An 18,353-nucleotide genomic window follows, 5' to 3' on the forward strand; every position below is an offset into this window, starting at 1 on the left:
AAAAGTCTCGGAGTTGAAAGTTCTGCTCCAAGCAAATGGCATTTTTGGTTTTGCAATTTGGGGCCTGATGCCCAAAACTATTAATATTTCTATGTGATTCTGGCCTCTGCTGTTGTAAATGTAAACAGAATGCCTGGAGTCTGAGTCCTCTGGCTGCTCCGCCCGGAGCCTGGCCTCTGAAGGAGCAGTTGTTCCTTGGCTTCCAGCCCTGACCCCCCACAAGGACATGCACGTCGGACGGAGCTGTGGTCTCCCAGGGGAATGGCGTGTTCTATAAGACAATCCGTATCTGTTTGTCAAGAGTGGGGGGACTAGGAAACACATAACTTAGTGCAACTGGAGAATCATGGAGAATAATAGTGACAGGCTGTCCAGACAGTGACTTGGTTTCACTGAGCCAGGAGCTGCAGCCTAGAGGAGCCCACCGGCCCAAGGGCACGTGCCGCGGAGCTGGGTTCTGACCTTCCTCCCTGCCACCCGAAGCCCACGCAAGGGGATGACTCAAGAGAACGTGGCTCTTCAGCTACCTTTACCCTGGGAGCCAGAGTGCCCAGCTCAGCAGCAAGGGGGCCCTCTGGGGCAGCTCTGCATATCTTGCCGTCTGCAAAGATAGTGTTTCCCCAGAGGATTGTCCCAAGATAGCCACCACACAGTGGAGGGCTCGTGAGCTGGCCAGGGCTTATCCTCTCTTGTGACTGAACTTTTGCCACTCCTTTCACAGGACTATTAATACACGGCAGTATGATCAGCTCCCACAGCCTTTGTCCAGGACTGCCTGCCATATCGCTTTCAACATCAGAGGCCACTTTCTGCCATCAGTATAAAAAGAGAAGGCAAAATGGCACCAAAGACATAGTTACTAAGAAGAGAAAGGGTAGTTGGGGTTTCACCTTCTTGCCCAGTAAGAAACCAATATATGATGTCAGAAGTGCATGTAGAAATCAGCTGTGGTATGGAATAGTCAGGCTGCAAGTGGCAAGAAAAACAAGAGAGCCTAATGGCCTGAGGTTAACTGAATGCAGCGGCTGATGCACATGCCAGAGGTCACAACCTGGACCTCCTTGTGACTGACATGCTTCACTCTGCCTCTTGCTGAGAACAAGCAGCACCTTCCTGGCTGGCTGTTATGAAAACTGCCCTTTTCATATTGTAGAACTGTTATCACTAACACACCAAACACCAAAAAACTGGCACCTTTGACTCAAAATTCAAAAGGGGAGAAATTCAAGCCTGTTTCAAAATAAATATTATCTCAAATTCCTAAGACAGCCCTACTTCTTGACAGTTGGAAAACTAAAATTCACATCAAAATAGACATGTACAACTTAAAAAAAAAAAGAGAATATCTGTGAAGAAATTAATTCTAAATGAATGTTCAGGGTATCTTTACTGCCTTGTTTCACTGATGTTATAAGTCCTGTTCTTCCCCTGCATGCTCAGTAGACCTAGCCCAGAACAGGTACCCAGTCAGGAGTCCATCCCATGGGTCATGCTGACCCCTAAAGTCAGACAATACTGCCTTCTCTGCATTTCGTTTACATAGCTGATGAAAGTTTCAGAGGGAAATGCTTTCAAATATTTACTCACCACCTATGGGGAGCCAAGCACTATTGGGTAAAGCGAAGGACAGAACCATGCCCTGGTCTTCACAGAGCTTACCTTCTAAGGGAGAAAAACTGCTAATAAACTCAAACAAATAAAAATATATATCAGGTGGAAACCAGGGAAGAACAACAAAGGCAAAGGGTTTAGGAAGTCCTGGGGATACTATTTTAGGATAGTCAGAGAAGGGTTCTCTGGTAAGCTTAGGGTCTGAGTGAACTGAGGACTGAGTCTAGGCTGGAACAGCAGATGAGTTGAGTGTACAGTCCCTGAGCAGGAGTGCACGGGCTTGGGGAAGGAAGAAGGAGGCCTGTGGGGTTGGAGCAAAGTGAGCAGAGACAGAGTAAGAGGAGGCGAAATCAGAGAGATGGTGGCAGCCAGATCAGTAAGGCTTTGTAGAATAGGAATAGGGACTTCTTTATTCTGCCAAGTCACTGCAAGGCTTTAAGCAGAGGACTAACATGATCTGCAGAGACTTTGACAGAATCCTCTTGGAAGGAGTGTTGAGAACAGCATAGGGAGCCCAGAATCAAAGCAGGGAGCCCAGGCAGCCTACTGCTGTGGTCCACACAAGAGATACCAGCAGACTAGACTAGGTTAATAGATGGGAAGACTAAATGAAGGAGGAAGCAAGTAGAGTGAGAAAAATATAAACTTCTGTTACCTTGATAGATCTCCAAGAAGAAAAAGTCCACCAATCAATATGTGAAACAAAAGATGATCTGACTGCCAGAGAGAACTGTACATAAATTACAAGACACACAGAGGATTGAAGATGGCGGCATGAGAGGTGAGACAGAGGCTTCCTCCTAACACCGCAAATAATATGAAAATATAATTAATATGACTAATACTGAAAGAGCAACAGGAAAGAGGCCAGCACCAAAATGCATACACCTGGAGACAAGAATAAACCTCACAGAACAGGGTAATGTACCAAAGACGTGACCCGGAGGGACCCAAGCCCTTCTCTCACCCCAGCTCACCGGCAGGAGGAAGAGAAACAGAGCAGGGAGGGAGTAGAGGCCTGGGACTGCTGAACACCTACCTCCGGAGATCTGCTCTGGGAGCACAAACCTACATTTCATGGTGCTTTCATGGTACTCTCATAATTAGGGGGTTGGAAAGCTAAGACAGGCAGAATACCTGGAGAGACTGAGATTCCAGCTGCTTGTGGAAAACAGGGATCCATATCCAGCTGCTCTGGGACAAAAGAAAGGTGGGCAGTCTGAGAGACATCCTAACAGCAAGAGGGCTGCTAAAGGGGCAAGGATTGCACAGAGCTTACGGCTCAGGAGAAAGGACAGGTAGACAAAATTGTCCAGGTGCACTCTGCCCAGCAGGTTGGGAACTTTCTCTATCTTCAGGCGCTCCAGCTCCCTGGCTGGCTACATAGCTCGAAGGACCCCCTCCATGATACGCAGCCTACCGTGACTTTCTCCCAAACAGCCCCATCTGGCTCGCAAACTGGCAAACCATACCCTGGCATTAGGCCAGTCAGATGGAAGCCCCGTCTAAAGTAAAAACAAACGCAAGGTATAGAGGCTTATACCTGTGTGCTCAGCCCACTGCTTCTGGCATTGGAGGCCGGCATAGCAGCCAGGAAGGAGGAAACAGCTCTTTCCTCCTGCCAGGCTCCAATACTACTCCCCTGCTACCCCCAATATTGCTTCAGGGGCTGAGCAGCTCCAGAGAATAGAGATTCTGGGCACTAGAGGGTGCCATACACAAATATGAAACACCAAAGAAACCTGGTTCAAAGTAAAATTATGAATACACCTGAGAAAGATTCAAATGAAATTGACCTCATGAATCTTCCTGAAAGGGATTTCAAAATAAAAATCATTAACATGATCATGGAGGTACAGAAAAATATTCAAAAACTCAGGAATGAATTCAGGTTGGAGATCCAATCATTGAAGAGCACAATGGACGATATTAAAAGCAGATTAGATATGGTGGAGGAGACAATAAATGAAATAGAAATTAGAGAAGAGGAATACAAAGAAGCTGAGGAACAGAGAGAAAAAAGAATCTCTAAGAATGAAAGAATATTGAGAGAACTCTGTGACCAATCCAAATGGAACAATATTCGCATTATAGGGGTACTAGAAGAAGAGAGAGACAAAGGGATAGAAAGTGTCTTTGAGGAGGTAATGGCTGAAAACTACCCCCATCTGAGGAAGGAGATAGTCTCTCATGCCATGGAGGTACACAGATCTCCCAACACAAGGGACCCAAGGAAGACAACACTAAGACATATAGTAATTAAAATGACAAAGATCAAGGATAAGGACAGATTATTAAAAACAGCCAGAGAGAGAAATAAGATCACATACAAAGGAAAGCCCATCAGGCTATCATCAGATTTCTCAGCAGAAACCTTAAGGCCAGAAGAGAGTGGCATGATATATTTAATGCGATGAAGCAGAAGGGCCTCGAACCAAGAACACTTATTCTGGCAATATTATCATTTAAATTTGAAGAAGGGATTAAACAATATCCAGATAAGCAAAAGCTGAGAGAATTTACCTCCCACAAACCATCTCTACAGTGTATTTTGGAGGGACTGCTATAGATGGAAGTGTTCCTAAGGTTTAATAGCTGTCACCAAAAATAATAAAACCACAGTAAAGAAAGTAGAATAGTTAATTACTAAGCAAATGCAAAATTAAATTAACTATCCCCAAAGTCAATAAGCAGATAGACAAAGAGTACAGAATATGATACCTAATATATACAGAATGGAGGAGGAAGAAAAAGGAGGGGGGAAAAAAAAGAACCTTTAGATTGTATTTGTAATAGCATATTAAGTGAGTTAAGTTAGAATCTTAGATAATAAGGAATTAACCTTGAACCTTTGGTAACCATGAATCTAAAGCCTGCAGTGGCAATAAGTACATATCTATAGATAATCAGCCTAAATGTACATGGTCTGAAGACCATTCGAAAGACATAGAGTCACTGAATGGATAAAAAACACAAGACCTATCTATATGCTGCCTACAAGAGACTCACTTTAAACCCAAAGACATACACAGACCAAAAGTGAAGGGATGGAAAAAGATATATCATGCAACTAATAGGGAGAAAAAAGCAGGGGTTGCAGTACTTGTATCAGACAAAATAAACTTCGAAACAAAGAGAGTCACAAGAGACAAAGAAGAACATTACATAATGATAAAGAGGTCAATCCAACAAAGATATAACCATTATAAATATCTATGCTCCCAACACAGGAGTACCTACATATGTGAAACAAATACTAACTGAATTAAAAGGGGTAATAGAATACAATGCATTCATTCTAGGAGACTTCAACATTCCACTCACTCTGAAGGACAGATCAACCAGACAGAAAATAAGTAAGGAGACAGAGGCACTGAACAACACATTAGAACAATGGACCTAAGAGACATCTACAGAACTCTACACCCAAAAGCAGCAGAATACACATTCTTCTCAAGTGCACATGGAACATTTTCAAGAATAGATCATACACTAGGCCACAAAAAGAGCCTCGGTAAATTCAAGAAGACTGAAATTGTACCAAACAGTTTCTCACACCACAAAGGTATGAAACTAGAAATAAATTATGCAAAGAAAATGAAAAATTCCACAAACACATGGAGGCTTAACAATATGTTCCTAAATAACCAATGGATCAATAACCAAACAAAAACAGAGATCAAGTAATTTATGGAGACAAATGACAACAATAATTCAACACCGCAAAATCTGTGGGATGCAATGAAGACCATACTAAGAGGAAAGAATACTGCAATACAGGTATACCTCAGGAAAGAATAATCCCATATAAGCAGTATAAACTCACACTTAATGAAACTAGAAAAAGAAGAACAAATGAGGCCCAAAGTCAGTTGAAGGAGGGACATAATAAAGATTAGAGAATAAATAAATAAAATCGAGGAGAATAAAATAATAGAAAGAATCAATGAAAGCAAGAGCTGGTTCTTCTAGAAAATAAACAAAATAGATAAACCCCTAGCCAGACTTATCAAGAAAAAAAGAGAGTCTACACACATAAACAGAATCAGAAATGAGAAACGAAAATCACTACGGACATGACAGAAATACAAAGAGTTATTAGAGAATACTATGAAAAATTATATGCCAACAAACCAGATAACCTAGAAGAAATGGACAACTTTCTACAAAAATACAACTTTCCAAGACTGACCCAGAAGGAAACAGAAAATCTGAACAGACCATTACTGGCAATTAAATTGAACTGGTAATCAAAAAACTACCTAAGAACAAAATCCCTGGACCAGATGACTTCACTGCTGAATTTTATCAAACATTTAGTGAACTAAAATTCAGATGGAATCACAAAAGACTCCAAATAGCCAAAGCAATCCTGAGAAGGAAGAATAAAGCTGGGGGGATTATGCTTCCTGACTTCAAGCTCTACTACAAAGCCACAGTAGTACTAAATACTAGGAATTATTGCAATGTAGCAGAAGGGCCTCGAACCAAGAGTACTTTATACAGCAAGATTATCATTTAAATTTGAAGAAGGGATTAAAGAATATCCAGATAAGCAAAAGCTGAGAGAATTCTCAAGTGCACATGGAACATTTTCAAGAATAGATCATACACTCAAGACAATTTGGTACTGGCACAAGAACAGACCCATAGACCAATGAAGCAGACTAGAGAGCCCTGACATAAACCCAACCATATATGGTCAATTAATATATGATAAAGGAGCCATGGACATACAATGGGGAAATGACAGCCTCTTCAACAAACTGGACAGCTACATGCAAGAGAATGAAACTGGATTATTGTTTAACCCCATACACAAAACTAAACTCGAAAGGGATCAAAGACCTGAATGTAAGTCATGAAACCATAAAACTCTTAGAAGACAACATAGGCAAAAATCTCCTGAATATAAGCATGAGAAACTTCTTCCTGAATGCATCTTCTTAAGCAAGGGAAACAAAAGCAAAAATGAACTCATGGGACTACATCAAACTAAAAAGTTTCTATATGGCAAAGGACACCATCAACAGAACAAAAAGGCATCCAACAGTATGGGAGAATATATTTGGAAATGACATATCCAACAAGGGGTTAACATCCAAAATATATAAAGAACTCACATGCGTAACACCCAAAAAGCAAATAACCTGATAAAAAAATGGGCAGAGGATATGAAGAGACGGTTCTCCAAAGAAGAAATTCAGATGGCCAACAGACACATGAAAAGATACTCCACATCACTAATTGTCAGAGAAATGCAAATTAAAACCACAATGAGATATCACCTCACACCAGTTAGGATGGCCAGCATAGAAAAGACTAAGAACAACAAATGCTGGTGAGGATGTGGAGAAAGGGGAACCTTCGTACACTGCTGGTGGGAATGTAAGCTAGTTCAACCATTGTGGAGAACAATATGGAGGCTCCTCATAAAACTAAAAATAGAAATACCATTTGACCCAGGAATCCCACTCCTTGGAATTTACCCAAAGAATACAACTTTTCAGACTCAAAAAGACATATGCACCCTTGTTTATTAAGGCATTATTTATAATAGTCAAGATATGGAAGCAATGTAAGTGTCCAATCAGTAGATGAGTGGATAAAGAAGAGGTGGTACATATACACAGTGGAATACTTTTCAGCCATAAGAAAGAAACAAATCCTACCATTTGCAACATGGATGGAGCTGGAGGACATTATGCTCAGTGAAATAAGCCAGGTGGAGAAAAACGAGTGCCAAATGATTTCCCTCATTTGTGGAGTATGACAACGAAGCAAAACTGAAGAAACAAAATGACAGCAGACTCACAGACCCCAAGAAGGGACTAGTGGTTACCAAAGGGGAGGGGTGTGGGAGGGCAGGTCGGGTGGGAGGGAGATGGGGATTGAGGGGTACTATGTTTCATACACATGGTGTGGGGGATCACAGGGAGAACAGTGTACCACATAGAAGGCCAACAGTGAATCTGTGGCATCTTACTACACTGATGGACAGTGACTGCATTGGGGTATGTGTGGGGACTTAATAATATGGGTAAATGTAGTATCCACATTGTTTTTTTATGTGAAACCTTCATAAAAGTGTATATCAATAATAGCTTAATTTAAAAAATTTTGTTTAATTACAAGGCACAGTCTCTTGTAGCAAAGCTGATAAACTAGTTCTGGAATGGGGAATTTTCATAAGTGAGAGTGTCTGGGGACTGGTTGAGTTCACTCATGAAAATGTGGTTCCTGAAACAGGTCTGTCACTCATTGCCTGGCTTTCAGAAGCCCATGTATTGATGGGAAGTTGTCATTTTTTTATTTGGCCAGTTTTAGAACTGGTTCTGGTGATTACATGTAGCCAAGGAATAAGCAATTCTTTCCTGAGAAGTTGGGAATATTTTAATCTCATGCCTGTTAAACATCCAGGTGAGTGGGTTTCACAAGAAGAGTAGTAAATAGTAGAAAAGAGAACATGATTACTGAAGTGGTACTTTCCTATTGAGAAAAACTGAAGCAAATTTTACATATACTTTGATTAATAAAGAACGAGGGAATCAACAAGGCACAAGAGAAAAGAGTACCAGGCAAGACTTTGCCTCAGGACCTTGGGCTTATCCTTGACCTCTCGGCTTCCGTATCCATCAAATGAGGCTGTTCTGTAGTTTTCCTTCAGGGCCACTCCACCTTTATAATTGGGGTGTGTGTAGGTGTGTGCATCCCAAACATTTTAAGAATGTGCAAGAGACTGTGGCTGCATCCTAAATTCTGTTCCTCTCCACTTTCTCCTCTTGACAAGGTCTGGATGGCCAGTGCTGAGGATCAAGTAAAACTCAAAAGTCACCTGCATCATGACCCAGGCCCTCACAGGGACATGGATAGCAAAAGTCTGATTGGTGAATAATGACTACGTAGCTTCTCCTGGTTAGAGGTTTCCGTGAAGTTCTCAGGATGCCTTTAATAGCATTCTGGCAAGATTGTGATTGTTTGGGCCAGATGTCAGCCCCCAGCTCAAGCAGTTCTTGTATGGGTATATCTTCCCAATCTCAACCCCCTCCAGGCTCATTTCCAAAATATTTCACATTTGCAGCAGATATATCAAGCAATTGGATGTAAAATTAGAAGGATACCAATTTATTTTTATCAGAAAATTGACCAGACTTTTGGACAAAAAGGTAATGCTAAGTAGATCAGGCAATTCTCTTCTAACTGAAATTAGAGAACCAGGGACAGTCTCCCCTCTACAAGAGTTACAGGTGGGGGAAGAGGGGATATCCTGGCAATCCTAGGAAAATCATACCAGGAAGAGGCCAGTTAAGTGAACCCACTTTAAAATAACAAGAAATTTCATATTAAATAGCAGGGGACTATATATAATTAAACACTATCTTAAAAAAATAAATTATGAAAGTAAGATATATTTTATCTTACATTTAGCAAAACCTAAGTTATAACTGCAACTCCGCCCTAATAACTAGAACAGAGCAATGGATTCTGCTGACATTTTCTGGCCCACTTTTTCCAACCAAATCAGGTGACATCACCCCCAAATCCTTGAATTCACTTTTGACTTTCATAGCATAAAGAGTTTCATCTTTGCAGATCTATTAGAAAGATTCCATCAATTTTTTCTAAAGTCCTCTCCTAATCTTTGTTGTTCAAAACATGCTTTTCTGAAGTCCCGTCTTGTCATCTTTGTTAATACTCTTCTCCACTGTCAAGTGGCCTCCTCCTGCTGGTGCCACCTTGGTCGGATTCCCACGGTTCAGCACCACAGCTTTCAGGAACTTCACAGAATCCCACACTTTTAGCCAGATTCGTAAACTCACATCACAAGTAGATTATGTGATATTTGCATCATATTATGGAATCTTCACATTGCCTGGCAATCAGCAAGGAATGGTCAGACCCGCAGAAGAGATATTGGAGTAGAAGTCAACTTTATAATTGCCTGGTTCATTATGGAATATGTCAGTTTTGTGGCAACTTTTACTTCCTTATATAACCTCATAGCAACCTAGTCCTGGATACTAAGCACCCTTTGTACTTTGCTGGACAGGCAGGAAAGGGGTATATTTCGTTTCTCTCTCTCTCTTTTTACAAGCAAAGAGTCATTTAATAAAGCAAAATATACACTCAAGGAAGGATTGCAGGTGTGCTCCAGAGGTGAACAGTACAGTGGAGGGGTTCAGGTTGGGTAGTCTTATAGCTGGAGTTTAAGTAGGGGTGGAATATTCATTGGATTAAGTGGGGTTTTCTCAGAATAGGGAGGGATTTCTGAGAAACAGGGTGACACCCAATTTTCACCCTGAGATGGTCTTCCTCATAACTGTCATGGTGCTAAGGAGTGTGATTTTTTAGTATGCGAATGAATATATTATGTACTTAGAGATGAAGTCAGGGCCAACTTCTCCTCCATGTTGGGACTAGTCAGTTCTGGCAGGTCTGGTATCTATACCTTCCCTCCCTACATCCCTCAAGAACAGTTTACACAGAATGTTTAAAATATAAACAAGCATCTAACCAAATATAAACACCAGCCAAAGTCCTCAACCCAGCCTACTCATGTCTGGCTGGGGATGGATTTATTTTCTAACAGCAGACTCTACTGTGGACAAATGATGTTATGGCAGAAAGAAGAGTTGAAGGGTCAAAATTTGCTTCCATACCCTGCCACACATCAAAATTCACTTGTAACCAGGAGTAATCTCAGGGTTACTTGTCTTTTGAGATCTGCCTGAGTCTGCAGCATTTGCAGAGTCACATTATCTGACTCTGGATTAACAAGTCCTGGCTGGTTTCAAATGCTGCCTGGCAATTTTGTTTCTGAGAACAAAGGAGTAATCACAGGTCAATTTTAGGAAAATAATCCAGAAAGGGGGTTTCCAGAAGTGTGATTCGGGGCAGACCAAAGCTAAGGACAGGGAAATAGAAGAGAAACAAGAACAACATCACTTGGGCATAAATTAAATGAGCTGGAAAGACTCACACTTCACAGATGAAACTAAATTCCCAGTCAGCCACATCCCAGGGTAATACTGAATGGTTTAACATCCTGAATGTGCCCAATCCTGTCTTCAGCCAGAACTGGACCCAAGATCAAAGCCCACATGCCCCATCTCATCCAGCCTTTAGTTGTCATTATATAAATAGTTTATATTTACCACATTTCCCCTTGTGTTGGGATGGTGGGTTAACTGTTTTGCTTACTCTTTGTAGACTTTGAGTCCCTAGGAAGAAAGGAACTACATCTTCTATTCATCTTTGTATTTTTACCCTCTCTTCCATCTCCACCATTTTCTCCCTCTCTTCCTTGACCAAAGCAGATGTTCAAAAATCTATTTATTGAATTGAATCCAAGCCTTCCAAACATTAAATCTGATGTTTGCAAAGAAAGGGGATAAGAAGCTAAGCCAGAAAGGTCCTGAGATGCAATTCTTCTATAAGCCTAAAGTTAGAGGGAAAAGAAAAAAAAATAAAGGTAGTTCTGATCATTTTAGCAAGGTTATATGGGATGAGAAACAATGGCAGACCTTTACAGTTAAGCCATGTTTTACCCGACCCAGCTTTTAGAATAGAACTGAACATAACAATCTGTCAGCAGCCAAAGGATGACATAAAAGGATGCTCTTGATGCTCAACATTCCTACATTCCTTCTTGTGCCATGAAAACAAAGATATGTGTAGTCATCTCTTCCTAGATCAAAGATTTCCAGGGATTGCTCATATTGTAAGCAAATACCCTATCCAATCTAAGCTGCTTCATTAATCACTAAGAATTTGAAAAGGCCCTGACGAGAGTTCTTGACTTCAGAACTGTTCAGATCTTTCCGACTGATGGATGCCAATCCTTGCCCATTTATCTTCCCTGACAAATTCTGCATCTAGGGCCTTCAGAGTGGGGACACAGTGCAGTCCTCTCACTTCTGTAATACAGGAAGTGTTGTACCTCCCTTACAGCACCGAACCAAAAAATGGCCTATTGAACACCATTTCAAGAGTCCATGAGCGGTGAAAAAAAAAAAGTCTATGACAAGCTGTCTTCAAAACAAAGGACTTCATTTCCTACTGTCATTTCAAGCATAATTATTCTGCTACTAACCATTGTTCTACTCTGTTCAAGCTCAAGAAGAAAACAGTACAGGATAATTTCATGTCCTTTGCAGTGTTCATGAATCTTACAATAATCTTCAAGCATACTGTAAAGAACTGAGCAGGGACTCAATTACATAACCATGGAAAATATCTCAGGCTTCTTGTGTCATCTGAACCAGTAAAATAATCCTCTGCTGAAGCCAAGTACAAAGATGCAGTCCCAGTCCAGGGTTGCTTTAAACTAAACAAATGTGCTTAGCTGTCACTGTCCAGTACTTAAACACGTAATACTAAATAACTCCATAGAAAAAATCAAATCATTAGGCTGTCAATATATTGAAGATATCAAATATACTTGGGTATATTTAGTAGCTGATTCATCACAGAGGACCCATCAGGATGCTATTCTACTTAAAGCCAGCCACTGCACTGGACCAAGTCAGAGTTTTATTTCAGTCAAGACGTTAAATCATGAACAATTCTCCTATTTTACAGAAAAGGAATAATTTTTTCCCATCTCACTGGCATAGAATTTAGATATCTTGATTAAGTCTCAAAGTGATGCGGAGGATTCAAGGTCCTTGATAGGCATTTTTTCAGCCAATGCCTGTGGGAAGAGAGCCTGGGGCTCCTGGGAAGGGAGGAGGCAAGGTCCTACCATGACAAAATGTCTGCAGCCTCCTTCATACCTGGTAACAGCATAGCCAGCTCTTGGCTTAAGTGGCTCAGAATGGAGAGAAAATCCAATCCTGACTGCAATCCAGCACCACTCAATTGCTCACTGAAGGCCCTTGGTGTTTACAAGAGAGAATCTACACAACTTGCTAACTAATCCTTCTCTATGGTCCCAACACGGCACCTGTATTAGGACAAAGGAGATCAATGGAAAGAATGTTTGATGTGGTCCTGGGAAGAAATGTCATCACAGAGATAAATGCTACACAATCATTCTTTCCCAAAGTCCAGGCTGGGGCAGCTCAACTAATTGGTCGTTGCACTGATTGCAAACCCGTACCCTGAGGATGTTGGCCATGGTGTTATCAATGCCACTTCATAAGGACCCTGGCAATAAACTGCTCCTGAGTATCTAGATTCAAAATAAGGAAAATTGGAATGTGAGCATTTTCCCATTCATTACCTTATCTACCCTAAAATTCAGCTTAGTTCAGTACTTCACCAGAATGATTTTAATGAGATAACCCGAAATGCCTGTTCATTTACCTCCTTCTAAATTGCCTTTGCTCTATTTTATCCTTTCAGTATGTTGTGTCCAATATTATAAATCATGTCAAACCATATCCTAGAAATAAGATAAATAAAATATGCTATTTTGGGATAAATGTCTGTCTCTCCTGGTTCAACCTTACCTGCATATGAGTCTGTTTTTCACCAGGGCTGTAAAGATCTCCTGAAAGAGTTCATGCTGGGGGTGTGTGCTGAAATGTCTCTCATTCTTGTAGTTTATACTGAGATAAAACAAACAGAAAAGCATTTTATAATAAATAATTATTTAGGCTGTCTCAAAGTTACCAAGGCAGGCAAATACCATCATTCATGCAAAAACTGCAGAATTCTTGGGATTTAACATACTGCTAAAGGCAAGTATCAATTGTTAAAATAGGAACTAGAAATTCAATTATAAAGTTAAAAACAAAGATTATAATCAAGGATATATGTTTCATTTCACCATATTAACTAAATTATTCTCCATAAACACTTTATAGCTAAACTTGTTCAGAGGCAGGGAAAGAATAATGGAGAGAAAGAATGATTGGGGCATATTATCTAGACAACTGGCCAATATGCAGAGAACTTCCTCCCTTCATTCTTCCACCCACCCACGACCCCACTGGCTGCTATAGCTACTAACATCAGTGGTTGCACACACATTTCCTTGCTGATAATAGGGATTCGTCAAACACAGTCTGGACCCCTTCAACCATAAGAATTTTTGCAGTCATGAGATATTCTAGTTTTTGCAGTCATTATTTGCAGTCTTAAGACATCTGTTTCAGCTTCTTTTTTCTGATCTTTCAGCCCATCAAAGAGGTTAAATGTACCCCCAAAACATTCCACTGAAACCTGGGAGAGGATTAGAGCTAATGCACAGAAAGGTCACATAGCTACAAAATATGTGATATGGTGCTTTTGTGCATGTTAAAATAGACCAATTTTAAGATCTAAGCCAAATAAGCTAGAATTACATGAACACACCACCTCAAAGGCAAGTTCTAGAGCCTTAGGTTGCTGTTTGTACTACTCGGCCTTTGTAGTCTTTGGAGTGTTACTGGACAGTGTGTCCTACCCTAACTAGATGAGGGCTGTATTTCTTAGTACATTGACATGGGCAGATTGAATATGTAAGAATTTTTTAAAGAATTTAGTATTCCTCACTAAATATGAATCCATATAACATCATGTGGCTTTGTGGACTATTAAATTCATTGTCATAAATTGACAGGGAAACAAAATGTGGACCAAACACATGATAATTCTTGAGTATTGATAGTGATATTTCATGCCACTAATTATTTACATGGCACTTAGTGTCAAATGACCTCAGCACATTATAAAACAGAACCAGCTCTGGGAAAGGGGTGTGGCCCATGAGAATGTTCAGCTTCTAGGAGGCCTACAAGGGGACAGGAGAGATAGATAAACATGGGTTGATAGTTTCAGTTGTAAAGGTGAGATGTGCTCCCTCCAACTAAAACCTTCATTGTTTGGCAACCACAGCCTTCAGCTACCACATCTGTTCACAGCAATGGCTTCTTTTATGCCTCCTCATTGCTGGCAAGGTATGAACCAACGAAAACCTAAAGACAAAGTTAGGAATCAGCCTAGCCAAGTCAATAACATGGAACCACTTCCTCACGGAGCAAATGCCAAATGTTCATCCGCAGGGTGTGCTGAAACCCCCAGGTCAGATCCACCTGCAGCCATTAAGCTGTTATTTACACACTATTTCCAGAAATGGTTTATACACTAACTAAAATTATTGAATAAGAATCTTCCAGGTAAAATTTAAAACCGGTTTTAAATTTCTGCTCCTGTGACAATAAATAAAACTTTGGACTAATCAGAATAGGTTGCTGAAGGCAGGGGAAATACTGGATTTCTTACCTGAAATGTTCAAGTTCAACAGCTTCTGTAGACTCGTGCCACTGACCTCGAGACCTGTGTCCACCCGTCTTGCTGGCGGGCTCAGATTTTGTCATGCTATTTTGGGCACTACTGAAGTTAATGGCTGGAAGCTACCAAAACAGAAGCAGAGTCCATGAGGACAACAATTCAACACAGGATTAAGAAGTAACAGAATGTAGGGAGAGGGAAGCAGGATGAAGGGAATGAATGAGGTTTTTCCTAAATCAATAGTTAAATGATAGCTATGTCAAATGTAAGGGTTTTCCAAGATTTAAACATCTTTGACTTAAACATTTACTATCTCTACCTTATGCTGCTTTATTTTTCTTCATAACTTGTAACACCAATGGTCATATCTTACAGTTATATATGAATTTTTAGTCTCCCTTGATTATGATATCAGAGCAACATGGGCAAGAACTTCCTGGTTCTGTTCAATGCTGTGCCCCCAGCACCTCAAAGAGCACTGGCCTTACAAGTCTGGGGGAGGCCTGAGCATCAGGAACTTTGAAGCTTCTCAGGAGACTCAAGGGTGCAACCAGAACAGAGTTTCCAGATCTAGCTAGAGCTCTCTGGAACAGAGGGGAGCCCCAAACGGAGAATTAGCCACCATTTATTCATTCTTCAACACTTACCAGTCATACACACTACTTTCCAGGGGTTAGGGATATAAAGGTTGAGAAGACTGTATCACTTTTAATCTGTCTGAACACCCTGATTACTCCATCATAGTTATGAAAGTCATGAAAATATATTATAGAATTCCCATAAGAAAAGTATAAATTTGCCTAAATTAACTACAACTTTGAATCTGCCCCCATTCACAATATGGACTGGTAATTAGTTATATAGTAAATTGTCAAGTTATCAGTATTAAACAGTTTCACTTACCACTATTTACTTGTAACTGGGTAACTGAGAATCATTTCTCATGATAGTAAAGCTGAGCATAGTGCAAATACCATATTCTTTCCAAAGTACAAGTGAGGGATGTTTTATAGTTAGCTAAATTATTATGGATGAGGTAAGTAGAGCATAATATAACAAAATAAAGGATCCATTTGTCAGTAAATCATTCCATTCTATGTATTAAAATTATCAAGTAAAGTTACAGTATGTTGTATTTGTTGTCTTACAGTATTTGATACTGTAAGTATCAAATTGAAGTATTTGATAGAAAGAAATCTGCATAAAGGCATCATTTCATTATCCAAACAGAATGTCTGACTTCCCATAAGGCAGTCAACTTATAGGAAGATACATTATAAATAAGGACACTGCTTAATAGCTAGCAAAAAAAAAAAAATTCTTCTTTACTGTATGCTAGCCACAGTTGAATTCTCAAAATATTAATAATAAATCTTCCATTCTGTAGAACTACCTTTCTATCTCAGTTCTGTGGGCCAATCCACACAACCCCAAGATGACAGGCTGGGGCACTCGAGGCAATAATGCTTAGCGGTTCAGAGAACAGACTCTAGGTCAGATGCCCTGGGTGTAAAACTACCATTAGGTAGCCGTAAATTACTTAATCTCCCTATGCATCAGTTTCCACATCATTAAAATGCAACTAATCATAATAGCATGTAGCTCAGCATTATTATGAAAACAAAATGAGTCAGTATTTATAAAGCACTTGCTATGCACCAGGCATGGTTCTAAGTGCTTTATAAATACTCTTTTAATCCTCATAATCATTCGCAGGGTACAGATGAGCTTGCTAAATAACTGAAATTTGTCCTTAGAAATTAGATGACTTGTGGATGTGATAATCCAAATGATACTGGATATAAAGTCACAGCAATATGCAAATTTCCACATTACACAGGAAATGTCATGATACAGCAAACAGGAAGTAGATTTTCCAGGCCCAAGGTGTTCAAACCCCCTGCCTTCCCCACAATTCCCAGAAAACAGATCACAAGAGAAAAAGTAGTCAGCACAGAGGAAACAAGCCCAGTCCACTCCAGCTGAAGGGGTGGAAAACGACAGCAATTTGCAGCCATCCTCTTGGCCAACAGAGCAGGCAGCCGGTATCAGAAATCAACTCACAGAGAATCAGACGGTAAGATAGACTTGGCATTTTGCAAAGACCTGGACCTTAACATTAGGAACCTGGAAACAACCAGCCCTCTTCAGACAAAAGCAATGTGAATTCAGAACCAAGCTCCCAACTTGGAGCCTTTTCTCTTGGCTCCCCAAGTCCTCAAACCCTCTGTGTATACTTCCTACAATAAAATCTGTATGACACCACTCACCACCTGCTATAGTCGGTCAGGGTATCCAGAGTGGAAGAACCAGTGAGCAGCGCCCTTGCTGGTTTCTGTCATATTAAGCCATTACTTCTGTTAAGGTACATTGGATCTGACAGATTGTCTGGGGCAACCAAGAATCCAAAATTTCAGACATAATTAATGTAGCAAAACACAAATTCACATAGATAATTTTAAAGTGGGCCTTTTCCCACAAGGGATGGACTTACAGATGCTCCTGGTTGAAAACGTCCTCAAAAGGCATAGGATCCAACTTTCATTCAACATCATTATTACCATCATAATAGATGACACTTGTATTTATGTGGTGCTTACCACAAGCCAGGCACATGCAGACATTAAATGTAGTTAATCCTTATAATGACCAAATGAGGAAATACCATCTTATGGATGAGAAAACTGAGGCACAGAGGGGCTAAGTGACTTGCCTAAGGTCACTGCTAGCAAGGGGCAGAGTTGTGATTCCCATCCAGACAGTCTCCCAGGTCCCCAGCACTCTCTGTACCCCCAGCATCTCTTTACGCAGCTGCGATGATGAGAAGCACACAGTCTTGAGCAGCCCACTTGCTTTGTAGGTTCTACTCCTGCCCCAGGTTTTCTTCACACCGAGATGAAAATCTTCTTCTGTGTTCTGTCCCTGTCTTCTAGTCTCACCATCATCTCCTTTCCCAATATTTGAAAGGAGTAAACTATTTCTGTAAACATGTGAGGTGACTAGTTTTGGAGGAACTCCCAGACTCCATGCTGTGAGGACAGACAAGCATGTGAACAGGCCTCCCACCAGCAAACAGCACATCTTGCCAGCCAGGTGAGTGAGCCACCTTGGAAGTGGCCCCTCAGCCCCAGCTGGTGCTGAGAGGACCCCAGCCTAGCTGACCCCCTAACAGCAACCCCATCAGGGACCTGACACAGAACCATCCAGGCAAGCTGCTGGGAAGCCATGACCCACAGAATCGGGGGGCAGGGGGGCAGGGGGGCGAGTGTGAACGACAATAAGCTATCGTTGCTTCAAACCACAAGGAATGATGGGTTATGCAGTATTTAGTAACAAATCTGCCATAGAATAAAATAAGAATCCACAAGTCCATGTGATAAAAAGAAATAAATGAATAAAACTGTACCCCATGTTCTGGCTGCATTAAACTTGTCACCTGTCCCAGAAACCACCAGAGTGCTTGACCACCGCAGGCCAGGGTGTGTGTCACAGGCCGCAGCATCTGATCTGGTTCCGGGCTCAGC

At 40.9% G+C, this 18,353-nt stretch overlaps 1 protein-coding gene across 7 annotated transcripts in view; it reads right to left on the reverse strand.

The window, feature by feature from the left end:
• Positions 1–18,353, reverse strand: part of NEK10 (NIMA related kinase 10) — a 210,851-nt gene that overhangs the window by 174,717 nt on the left and 17,781 nt on the right. For all 7 annotated transcript variants that reach the window (XM_073223984.1, XM_073223983.1, XM_073223982.1 and 4 more), the window contains exons 4-5: positions 14,821–14,951; positions 13,065–13,163 (exon numbers count right to left, since the gene is read on the reverse strand). In XM_073223984.1, coding sequence (XP_073080085.1) covers positions 13,065–13,163; positions 14,821–14,951 — 230 coding nt within the window. The remainder of the gene's footprint in view (positions 1–13,064; positions 13,164–14,820; positions 14,952–18,353) is intronic.

Source organism: Manis javanica, chromosome 15 (assembly GCF_040802235.1).
Source record: "Manis javanica isolate MJ-LG chromosome 15, MJ_LKY, whole genome shotgun sequence".
In the NCBI taxonomy this organism is placed as follows: Eukaryota; Metazoa; Chordata; class Mammalia; order Pholidota; family Manidae; genus Manis; species Manis javanica.